The 12,500-nt window shown below is 47.8% G+C and overlaps 1 protein-coding gene across 6 annotated transcripts in view; it reads left to right on the forward strand.

The window, feature by feature from the left end:
• The window catches only part of sik3 (SIK family kinase 3), a 42,514-nt gene that overhangs the window by 20,540 nt on the left and 9,474 nt on the right, over positions 1 to 12,500 (forward strand). For 3 of the 6 annotated variants that reach the window (XR_012390424.1, NM_200541.1, XM_073922829.1), the window contains 11 exon segments: positions 1 to 66; positions 154 to 278; positions 929 to 1,052; positions 1,210 to 1,328; positions 1,528 to 1,638; positions 1,746 to 1,868; positions 2,059 to 2,130; positions 2,272 to 2,381; positions 3,458 to 3,608; positions 3,748 to 3,900; positions 6,036 to 6,109. The exon segment at positions 1 to 66 is cut by the window's left edge and continues 96 nt beyond it. Coding sequence is in view for 4 of the 6 variants with exons in the window: in NM_200541.1 (NP_956835.1) it covers positions 1 to 66; positions 154 to 278; positions 929 to 1,052; positions 1,210 to 1,328; positions 1,528 to 1,638; positions 1,746 to 1,868; positions 2,059 to 2,130; positions 2,272 to 2,381; positions 3,458 to 3,608; positions 3,748 to 3,900; positions 6,036 to 6,109 (1,228 nt within the window). In the remaining 2 variants the exon portion in view is untranslated. 6 annotated transcript variants of the gene reach the window in all.

The raw sequence follows: 12,500 nt of genomic DNA on the forward strand, positions 1-12,500 counted from the left end.
TCGTCCACCGAGACCTGAAGGCGGAGAACCTGCTGCTGGACCACAACCTCAACATCAAGATCGCAGGCGAGCGTTTCATCAACACACACACACACCATCACACACACAACATTCATAACACTGTAGTCAATGTGTGTGTGTGTGTGTGTGCAGATTTCGGCTTCAGTAACCTGTTCTCTCGAGGGCAGCTGCTGAAGACGTGGTGTGGCAGTCCACCGTACGCCGCTCCAGAACTCTTCGAAGGGAAGGAGTACGACGGGCCCAAAGTGGACATCTGGGTAACATCTGCACACTTCACTGAGTCACGCGATTCACTGAGTCACGCGATTCACTGAGTCACGCGATTCACTGAGTCAAGCGATTCACTGAGTCATTCCCTCAAAAACATCTTGACACTAATAAACCATTCACTGAGTCACGCGATTCACTGAGTCACACGATTCACTGAGTCAAGCGATTCACTGAGTCATTCCCTCAAAAACATCTTGACACTAATAAACCATTCACTGAGTCACGCGATTCACTGAGTCACACGATTCACTGAGTCACACGATTCACTGAGTCATTCACTCAAAAACATCTGCACATTAATGAGCCATTCACTGAGTCAAGTGATTCACTGAGTCGTTCACTCAAAAAAACTGCACTAATGAATGAATCACTGAGTCACGCGATTCATGTGATTCACTAAGTCATGTGAAGCTGGGAGTCGTGCGACACCTGTGCACTAATAAACCATTCACTGAGTCATTTCCTCAAGCGATTCATTTGAACAGCTGACTGAACGGTTAAATGAGTCACTGATTTGCTAATTCACTGGTGCAGTAGACAAACAGACTACACATATATAAACACACAAACACACTCTTCACCCGTCACTCAACTGTGTGTGTGTGTGTATGCGTGTGTCGTGTGTGTGTGTGTGTAGAGTTTGGGTGTGGTGTTGTATGTCCTGGTCTGCGGCGCTTTACCCTTTGATGGAAGCACTTTACAGAACCTCCGAGCTCGAGTCCTGAGCGGGAAATTCCGGATCCCCTTCTTCATGTCCACAGGTACACACACACACACACACACACACACACACACACACACACACACACACACACACATATATATATATACTCTCGCACTCAGACACTCACACACTGACCCTCTCTCTTTTCCTGCGCTGCGTGCGTGTGTGTGTGTGTGTGTGTGTGTGTGTTTCAGACTGTGAGTATCTGATCAGACACATGCTCATCCTGGAGCCCAGCCGGCGGCTCTCAATGGAGCAGATCTGCAAGAACAAGTGGATGAGGCAAGGAGACCCCGACCCGGAGTTCGACAGGGTCAGTCTCTCTCACACACACACACACACACACACACACACACACACACACACACACACACACACACACAGTCACACAGTCACTCAGTACTACACATCTTCCAGATTCCTGCCTGAAGCGTACCTGTGTATGTGTGTGTGTGTGGGTGTGTGTGTGTGTGTGTGTGTGTGTGTGTGTGTGTGCGCGTGTGTGTGTGTAGCTGATAGTGGAGTGTGAGCAGGTGAAGGTGGAGAGGGAAACCGAGCTGATTAATGAGCAGGTGCTGATGGCCATGGCGGAGATGGGCTTCGACCGCGAGCGGACCTTACAGGTGACACACACACACACACACACAAACACTCATACACACTCTTCAGAATGGTTGAGCTGCTCTGCAACACTCGAGTGTGTGTGTGTGTGTGTGTGTGTGTGCTTCAGTCTCTGCATGCGGACTCGTATGATCACTACAGCGCCACCTACAGTCTGCTGTCGGACAAACTGAAGCGCCACAAGAACCTGTGTGTGGCTCCACCCACACCCCGCCCCCTCTACCCGCTGCAGGTGTGTGCCGTCACCCATAGCAACCCCTTGATTCGTGAGCAGATGAATATTGATGAGTTCAGAGTGGCTCATTAGCATAGTGAACACAGAGCGCAGTGTTTACAGGAGCGCACTCATGCAGAGGATCTGACACACAACCGATAAACCAACTCTCTGTGTGTGTGTGTGTGTGTGTGTGTGTGTTCTGCAGGATCAGAGTAATGCGGTCAGTATGACGGTCCCGCAGGTCCAGCTCATCAACCCAGAGAACCAGATTGTGGAGGTGTGTGTGTGTGCGCCTGTCTGAAAGTCACTTAGTGTGTACTGAGCTTCTGTTGATGAGTGTGAGGATGCCGGATCAGTGTGTCACTGATTTTGTTTGCGTGCGTGTGTGTGTGTGTGTGCGTGCGTGTGTGTGTTGCAGACGGACGGGCCGATGGCTCTGGATAGTGATGAGGGAGAGGAGCCCAGTCCGGAGGCGATGGCCCGATACCTGTCTATGAGACGCCACACTGTAGGAGTTCCAGACCCACGGTACAGAACACACACACACACACACACACACACACCTGTCACACTACTGCCCTTCTCCTGTCAATGTTCACCTGCAGTTGGAGCATTGGCCTATCAAGCCCCGCCCAGTTCACTCTGAAACCCTCCCGTCTAACTCAAACCCCACCCACCCAGCTTCACTCACACCAAGTATACTCTAAACTCCTCCCACTTAACAATAGCCCCTCCTACTTAAGTCAACTCTATCCTAGTTTGCTTTAAACACCTCCCACTAAATGATAGCTCCTCCTACTTAACTCAATCCTAGTTTGCTTTAAACTCCACCCACTTAACGATAGCTCCTCCTACTTAAGTTAACTCTTTCCTAGTTTGCTTTAAACCCCTCCCACTTAATATAAGTCCTTCCTACTTCAGTCTCACCTCCTCCCACCTAATGTGCTGGATTATTAACTCTCCCACTTAACGATAGCTCCTCCTACTTAAGTCACCTCCGTCCTAGTTTGCTTTAAACTCCTCTCACCAAATTCTCTCATCTCATATTAAATATAAACCACTCCCACCATGCTTAACTCCCCTCCTTGATCATTTAAACTCCTCCCATTTCTCTTTAAGTCCCTCCAACTTAATATAAGTCCTTCCTAGTTCACTCTTACCTCCTCCCACCTAATGTGCTGGATTGTTCAGCTCCTCCCACTTAATGCAGGTTTCCGTTTGCTTTAAACTCCTCCCACCTAACTTAAATCTTAGTTAAATTCAGCCCCTCCCACTTCAGTCATAATTAACTTTATCCCCTCCCACTTAAGTCAGTTCCATTCTGGTTCGCTTCAAACTCCTCCCACCAAACCCATGTCCCTCTTGCTTAACTTAGGCTCCTCCCATTTTGCATTTAACTCCTTCCACCAACCTAAAACTCCTCCTCTAACAAGTTTCCCACAGTTTCACTAACCACTCCCATCTGTCCTGCATAACTATAAACCACTCCCACCAAACATAAGCCCCGCCCAGTTTCCCTCTGAACTCCTCCCTCCTGACTTTATCTCTTATGTGTGTGCGTGTGTGCGTGCGCGTGTGTGTGTGCGCGTGCGTGCACTCCTCAGGGCTGAGATGCAGGAGGATCTGCAGAAGCTGGCCCCTGGGTTCCCGCGTGTGGCCCCTCAGGCCCCGTTCCCGCCGCTGATGCCCGCACTGGCGCAGATGCAGCTGATGCCCACGCCGAGCCTGCAGCCCGGCCAGCAGCTGGAGTACAAGGTACACACACACACACACACACACACACACACCTGCTGCGTTTAAGAAGTATTTAATACATGATAATAACCAAAAATACTCGGTGTACTGTTTTATTGAATATAAATATGTAAACTAATCTGTGTGTGTGTGTGTGTAGGAGCAGTCTCTCCTGCAGCCCCCCACGCTGCAGCTGCTGAACGGGATGGGTCCGCTGGGCCGGCGGGCGTCTGACGGAGGAGCAAACATCCAGCTCCACACACAGCAGCTGCTGAAGCGCCCGAGGGGGCAGTCCCCACTCGTCACCAGCCCCGTGAGCGCACACACACACACACACACACACACACACACACACACACACACACACACACACACACCAGTGTTTTCATCAGTCAGTTCTGCAGTGTTTGTCATGATGACAGCACACACTGGGTCAGTGGTTCTGAGAGACAGCAGTGTTCAGTAGGGATGTCCAGATCTGATCATGTGATCGTAAGTCAGGCCCAGTCACGCGGTTTCAGACTCGATCAGAATCAGTCGTTACATCACGCTCTGGACTATATATGTCTTGTCAATATTGTTGAACACACCTAGAGTTCTGCTAGATGGGATACAGCTGTGGATACACACGTCAGTGTAGCAGTGTTTCTATGATTAATATTTTTATTAATATTTTGACAGTGCTGTGAGGTTGGGTTTAGGGTTGGGGTGGGGGTGGGCGTTAATATAATATAATTACTAAGAATTTTAGTATCTACAGTGCATCTGCAAAGTATTCACAGCGCTCGACTATATCCACATGTGTTTCTGTTCCAGCCTCATTCTGAAATAAATTAAACTCATTGATTTCCTCAACATTCTACACACAATCCCCCATAATGACCATGAGTTTTTGAATTTTTTTGCAGATTTATTAAGAATAAACAGCTGTAAGATCACCTGTACGTCAGTATTCTCAGGCTTTGGCTGAAGCTGTAAACTGAGCTCAGGTTCATTCTGTCTCCACTGGTCATTCTGGAGATGTTCCAGCAGCTTCACTGGAGTTCAGCTGTGCTCAATTCAGCTGATGGACATGATCTGATCAGGCTACACCTGTCTATATAAGGGTCCAGGGTCGACAGTGCATGACAAAGCACAAACCAAGCATGAAGACAAAGGAACTGTCTGTCTGAGACAGGATTGTCTAGAGGCACAAGGTTGGGGAAGGTGACAGAAACATTTCTGCTGCTCTGAAAGCTCCAGTGAGCACAGCGGCCTCCATCATCCGTCAGTGGAAGATGTTTAACCAGCAGGACTCTTCCTAGAGCTGGCCGGACATCTAAGCTGAGCGATCGGGGGAGAAGAGCCTCAGTCAGGGAGGTGATCAATAACCTGATGGTCACTGTGTCTGAGCTCCAGCGTTCTTCAGTGGAGAGAGGAGAACCTTACAGAAGAACAACCATCTGTGCAGCAATCCACCAATCAGGCGTCTGTATGGTAGAGCGGGCAGACGGAAGACACTCCCCGCCTGGAGTTCACCATCTGAAGGACTCTCAGAGCATCAGAAACTAAACTCTCTGCTCTGATGAGACTCAAACTGAACTGTTTGGAGTGAACGCCAGGCGTTACGTGTGGAGAACAGCAGGCGGCGCTCATCAGCAGGCTAACAGCATCCCTACAGTGAAGCATGGTGGTGTTGGCATCATGCTGTGGGGATGTGTTTCAGCAGCAGGAACTGGAAGACGAGTCAGGATAGAGGGAAAGATGAATGCAGCGATGCACAGAGACATCCTGAATGAAGACCTGCACAAGAGTGCTCTCCACCTCAGACTGGGGCGACGCTTCATCTTCCAGCAGGACAATGACCCAAAGCACACGAGTGGCCCAGCCAGAGCCCAGACCTAAACCCTATTGAGCATCTCTGGAGAGATCTGAAAATGGCTGAACACCGTCACTTCCCATCCAACCTGAGAGAGCCTGAGAGAACCTGCACAGAGGAACAGGCGAACATCCCCGAAGACAACTGTGCAGAGCTCCAGCATCATATTCAGGAAGACTCGAGGCTGTAATCACGACCACAGAGCAAAGCCTGAGAACACTGATGAACATCTGATCATACAGCTGCTTTATTCTCCACACATCTGAACAATCTCTAAACTCTTCCACATGGTCATTATGGGGGATTGTGTGGAGAATGCTGAGGATTAAGGCTGTGACATAAACACATGTGGAGAAACTGAAGCGCTGTCCACTCTCCACATGCTCTGTGTTGAAATAATTCTCATTAACTTCCAGCCGCAACCATGTTTTTGTTTGTAGTGTGTCCTGAAACCTGTGTGTGTGTGTGTGTGTGTGTGTGTGTGTGTGTGTGTGTGTGTGTGTGTGTGTGTGTGTGTGTGTGTGTGTGTGTGTGTGTGTGTGTGTGTGTGTGTGTGTGTGTGTGTGTGCGCGTGTGCGTGTGTTCATCAGCACCCGATTCCCGCCGTGGCGCCGGTGGACGAGGAGGGATCAGACGCAGAGCCGGACCCGGAGGCCGTGCAGAGGTACGAGTGTGTGTGTGTTTGCATGCAGACGCTGCTCTTTCATACCCACATCAACACACACACACACACACTCACACTTAACTGAGGAGTGTGTTGATGTGGCTCTCTGTGTCCGCTGGTGGTGAAGGTTTGTGTGCACGCGTGCTGGTGGTGTGTGTGTGTTCTGGTGGTTTGTGTGTGTGTGCTGGTGGTGAAGGTGAGTGTGTGTGTGTTCATGTGTGCTGGTGGTGGTGGCAGTGTGTGCGCACATGTGCTGTTGGTGGTGGTGGTGGTGGTGGTGTGTGTGTGTGTGTGTGTGTGTGTGTGTGTGTGTGTGTGTGTGTGTGTGTGTGTGTGTGTGTGTGTGCTGGTGGTAAAGGTTTGTGTACTGGTAGCGGCATTAGGTGTGTGTGTGTGTGCGGGCGCTGGTGGTGTCAGAGTGTCTGTGTGCTGCTGGTGTGTGTGTGTGTGTTTACGCTGGTGATGTTTGTGTGTGTGTGCGCTGGTGTGTGTGTGCGGGTCTCCTCTGTCAGACTGCAGCTTCTCCTGTCCGTCATCAGCATCACTGGAGCCGCTTCTCTGCAGTCCACTAATCTGACCTCTGACCTTTGACCTCTGACCTCTCTCTCGTGCCGACCCGGGCACACTCCCCTCTGCTTGGCTTGTGTCTGATGGCTTTGCTAACGGCTAACAGCTAGCGCGGCGGCGTACAGCAGCAGATCTGTGTGCCCATTGGCTGTGTATGTCAGCCAATCAGAGCGCTGATGCTGCTGCTTCCTGTGGTCAGGTATTTGGCGAACAGCTGTAAGCGGCACACCACACATGGCCCCACCCACAGCCCCGGCCACACCCACAGCCCCGCCCTCGGCCCCGGCGGAGAGCTGTCAGACGCTCAGAGGGCCCGGCAGAGGGGCTGCTGGACCCCAGAACTACACTGCCGGTGAGGGCCCACACACACACACACACACACACACACACACACACACACACGCACATAAACATATGAACACATACACACACACACAAATGTACAAATATATACACACAAATACACACACGTATATATACACATACAAACACACACTGAAAGTGTAAACGCAAACACATGAACATACACACACACGCACGAATACACACACACACACGCACACACACACACACATATAGAAACAAATGAACACATACATACATGCAAATGTACATAGATACATACACACACACATATGAACACATACACACACAAACGTACATATTTACACAAACACACACACACATATGTACATATATACACATATACATGCATACAAACACACACACTGAACATATATACGCACACACATGAACATACACGCACGAATACACACACACACACACACGTATGTATTAACGTACACACACACACACACACACACACACACACACACATGCAGTGAGCAGGAAGCTCTGCTCTGTTCATCACTGATGAACACTGTGACCTTTGACCTCATCATGTAGCAATGACCTCTGACCTCACAGTAGCTGTGTGTGTGTGTGTGCGCGCCAGATGTTCAGATCACACCGCAGTGCAGTGTGTGTGTGTGTGTGTGTGTGTATGTGTGTGTGTGTGTGTGTGTGTGTGTGTGTAAGAAACTGTGCTAGAGAGAGAGTGAGAGTGTGTGTGAGAATGGGAAAGTTTGTGAGTGACAGAATGTGTGTGTGTGTGTGTGTGTTTGTTGTGTGTGAGAGAGTTTGTAAGAGATAATTTGTGTGTAAGAACAGGAAAGTGTGTGTGTGTGTGTGTGTGTGTGTGTGTGTGTGTGTGTGTGTGTGTGTGTGTGTGTGTGTGTGTGTGTGTGTGTGTGTAAAAGAAAGGGTGTATCAGATAATTAGTGTGTCTGTGAAAAAGAGAAACTGTGAGTGGAATTGTGTGTGTGTGTGTGTGTGTGTGTGTGTGTGTGTGTGTGTGTGTGGGAGAGAGAATGAGTGTGTTAATGTATTTGTACATGAGAGAAAATATGTGTGTGTGAGAGGGAGTGATTTGTGTGTGTTTGCGTGCGCGTGCGTGCGCGTGTGTGTGTGTGTGTGTGTGTGCGCGCATGCACCCCTGTCTCCTAGTAACCGATGTGCTTGCAGCAGGCCCGTGTAATTTCCCCGGATACAAGAGCTGGTCATTTCTGATTGGCTGTCTGTGTTTGTGTTGTGCTCTCCTGTGTTATGACACGTTTAACACTCATCAGCCTCTTAAATCCTTTAGAAGCTTTTAATATTCAGATTTTTAAATAAACATGTGAACATTTATTTGCATTTCTGAATTTATCATCATCTTTGCTTCAAATTACAACAAACAAATTACTTCAAGGGCAACGCAGTGCACAGTAGATAGTGCAGTCGCCTCGCAGCACTCAGCTCTCTGGTTTGAGTCTCGGCTGGGTCAGTTGGTGTTTCTGTGTGGAGTTTGCATGTTCTCCTCGTGTTGGTGTGGGTTTCCTCCGGGTGCTCCGGTTTCCCCCACAGTCCAAACACATGTGCTATAGGGGAACTGATCAACTACACTGGCTGTAGTGTATTAGTGTGTGTGTGTGTGTGTGTGAATGAGTGTGTATGGCTGTTTCCCAGTACTGGATTGCAGCTGGAAGGGTATCCTCTGAGAAAACATATGCTGAAATAGTTGGCAGTTCATACCGCTGTGGTGACCCATGGTTAATAAAGGGACTCAGCTGAAGGAGAATGAGTGAATGAATGTGAGGCGTTTCTAATGTAAACTCTGGCGTGATTCTCTCGTCCATCTGCCGTCATCAGTCTCACACTATTCTCCTCTTTCTGAACATCTATATAAAGTCATCCTGGAGTGTATCCTTACTTATTTGAGCAAATAAGATTGAAAATAAATGATGTGCTACTGAGAAACCGGACATGTGAAAAGGGTCTATAAACTGATCTCACAGTCTAATATAGATGTAAATCAGGGGTGTGTTTCCCAAATCCATCATACGCCAACTGAGGTCGCAAGCTCTGTCGTCACAGACACAGTTTTGTTGATTTGCCGTTTCCCAAATCCGTCATTCCAACAAACATTCGCAAACTCCGTCACTAATTTCCACGCTAGCGTCTGCACCTCTGGAGCTGTAGTTAGAAGCAGAGTTCCTGGCTGTGTTCTATTCCCACTCATCCCCCCTATGCCCTATTCATTTAGAACAGTCTAGCATGTACAGAGGGAATGATCATTTAAAGAAAGCGTTCGGCTCATCTCTCAGTGTAATTTGCTTTTAGAGTATTTCACAGTTCAGTTTTAGCGATCTTCATGTTCACTATTGTGTTCCCTTCACAGTGCACTTTGAACACATTGATGTCATTTTGAACACAGCCTCATGATGAGAGCTATAGCTGAGCTGTTATTTAATAGCGGAGTTTCTGTGATGTTCGCCTGTGAAAACTGAACACACAGCAGCACACGCTAATGCTTTACTGTATAGCGGCTCATGTATGAAGTATCTGTGCTGGATGTGACACGGGCCGGCCGGCCAGAACACTTCTGCAGTGTTTACATGGGTCAGATTATTAAAGTAGACTTTTAATAAAATACTAAATAAATAAACAATATCCAACTCAATAAAAATCCCAATCGTCTCCATCATTAATATGATTATTATTATTATTAAAGTATGATTTTCTTCATTTCCTAATAAATATTAAATGTCATTTCTTAATAAGTCGCCTCATTATTTATTTATTCATGATTTATATATGATATTAGAATAGGTGTTAGCGTTTGTAAGTGATTTGAAGTTTCAGGGTGGGTTCACACCTGTCAGTCCATTCAGTTGTTCTGAAACGGGGATTAATATTGTTCCATTGTTGCTCTTTGCTCTTGGAGCGGTTCGCTTTCACACGGCAATGTTTCTAATCGGACCAAGAGAGCTAAGGGTGCGTTCACATCTGTAGTTCGCTTCATTTGGTCTGGATCAAGGGCAATAAATGATGCATTGTTGCATTTTCCGCCGTCTTTGGGTGGTTTTCACACCACACTGCTGGCTTTAGCTCGAACCAGTTGAAACGAACCAAAATGCAGTCATCTGACAAAATCCACATCTCTCATTGGCCAGATGTTGTTGAACATATTTCCTAAACTGCTTATTGATTGGTCAGAATTCCCGTGCAGGAAAATGCCAGTGAACTCCCGCAGGTAAACAAAACCTTTTACCCTGGAGGGGCGACTGCGCTGGCTGATTGTATCCCTGCTTTAGACAAACTTTACATTACGAGAATGAAGCGCGGCCGCGGCTGGAAAACAGTGTTTAATGCATCGCTCGTCACTTCAGGAGGAGGCGTGAATTAATTTAGCTAAACTGAGACATGCTCATCTTGCGGAAATATTACCAATAATCCATCAGCTAATGTTTTCCCCCCTCTCTCTCTCTCTCTCTCTCTCTCTCTCTCTCCCTCTCTCTCTCTCTCTCTCTCTCTCTCTCTCTCTCTCTCTCTCTCTCTCTCTCTCTCTCTCTCTCTCTCTCTCTCTCTCTCTCTCTCTCTCTCTCTCTCTCTCTCTCTCTCTCTCTCTCTCTGTTGGTAAAGCACTGTCAACAAATATTCTTCCTCCATATCCCATAATGCACAGCGCATCAGCCTACGGCAGCTGAATTAGTCCAAAAGGCGCAGTACTTTTTGCGGTTGAACCTGTTTTTGTTCGGATCATATTCTCACCACAAACGAACCGCTCCAGGGTTTGTTTGAAAGCGTAATGAGACCATCTCTTCAAGCAGGTCTCGGTAAGCTTATTTTGGTCCGCTTTTGGTGCGCACTCGAGTACGATTGCTGCATTCACACCTGCCCAAACCAACCGCACCAAAAGGCGAAATGAACTCTAGTGCGATTCAGTCTAACTGAATAAGGCAGGTGTGAAAGCACCCTAAAACTAGTCACGTGAGTAAACTCTCCTCACACTGCTCAGAGTGTCAGGGTTTATTTGGCAGAGTCCCGCTCGGCTGTCAGGAGAGGTGGTGGTTTGGTGGAGTTTGACAGGGTGTGCGTGACGTGTCTGAAGAGAGAGGAGAGATGCGGTGGGGAGGGGTGAGAAGGGTGCGCGACGTATTTGAGGACCGGGAGGGAGACGCGAGATTACCGGGAGATCATCACTCGTTTGCGGGCATCCGGAGACTCACGAAACTTCCCGCCCTACTCATAATTCTCTCTTCATATAGCCGTAAGCCTATTACATATCCATAAACACTGTGATATAACCGCGCTCTGATCGGATCGCTTTCTCACTGCAATCGACCTGCTCCAGAGTTTGTGTCAATCGAGCCGAGACCACCTCACTCAAGCGATCTCAGAGCGATTGATTTGGTGCTGATCCGAGAGCAATTGGTGGATTCACATATGCCAAACGAACTGCGCTAACTGGGAAAACGACACGGGTTCCCAAACTAAAGTGTAGGTGTGAAAGCAGCCTGAGAGTAGAATATGTAGTGTTCTCTATAATATCAGTAAAGGAAGCACAGCCTCTATATGTGCCCTTTACAGATATTGCAGCTAATATGGAGAGCGAGCGCATACTTTCACTAAACTAATGTTGGACTTTATTAAATGTGTGTGCGTGTAGAACAATATCATCTGCACAAAGTGATGACGGGTTCTGCTCTGCAGCAGTGGTTCCTCCAGCCGTGTACAGCGTCATTATGAGCGTTTTACATTAGAACTGACGTGGCTCAAGCGATGGATCTGCCACAGAGAAACTAGAGGTCTGAGAAACACTCGCCACTACAGCGCTCTCTTCTCAAACAGTGCATCATACTGGGATAGTTCAGCCACGAGTTACGTCACTGTTTGGGAAACGCCACACCCCTGATCTCTTTACCTTATTACTGTATGGGTTAAACATTGATCATCATCATCATCAATCATGTCCTAATTAAGACTAAATTACTCTTATTCTCACTCCACAACTGATCATCTGATGTATGTGTGTGCGTGTGCGTCTGCGTGCGTGTGTGTGCATGCGTGCGTGCGTGTGTGTTCGTTCTCTCGAAAGTGTGAAAACACAACATGTGAACATCTGTGAATGAGTTAGTCACACATGGAGATCTTATTACACACACACACACACATCAGGACATTCACACACACCTGAACATGACGTAGCACAGGAAGAATGTGATTGGTCGGTTCACCTGTCAATCACACAGCAAGTGCCCTGATGCTTGTTTCTAGAAGGGATACAGCTGCAGACGGAGCTTAACAAGAATTCATTCACTCATTCTCCTTCAGCTGAGTCCCTTTATTAATCAGGGGTCGCCACAGCGGAATGAACCGCCAACTATTCCAGCATATATTTTATGCAGTGGATACCCTTCCAGCTGCAACCCAGTACTGAGAAACACCCATACACATTCATTCACACACACACACTCATACACTACGGCCAGTGTAGTTGATC

This window comes from Danio rerio, chromosome 15, assembly GCF_049306965.1.
Source record: "Danio rerio strain Tuebingen ecotype United States chromosome 15, GRCz12tu, whole genome shotgun sequence".
In the NCBI taxonomy this organism is placed as follows: Eukaryota; Metazoa; Chordata; class Actinopteri; order Cypriniformes; family Danionidae; genus Danio; species Danio rerio.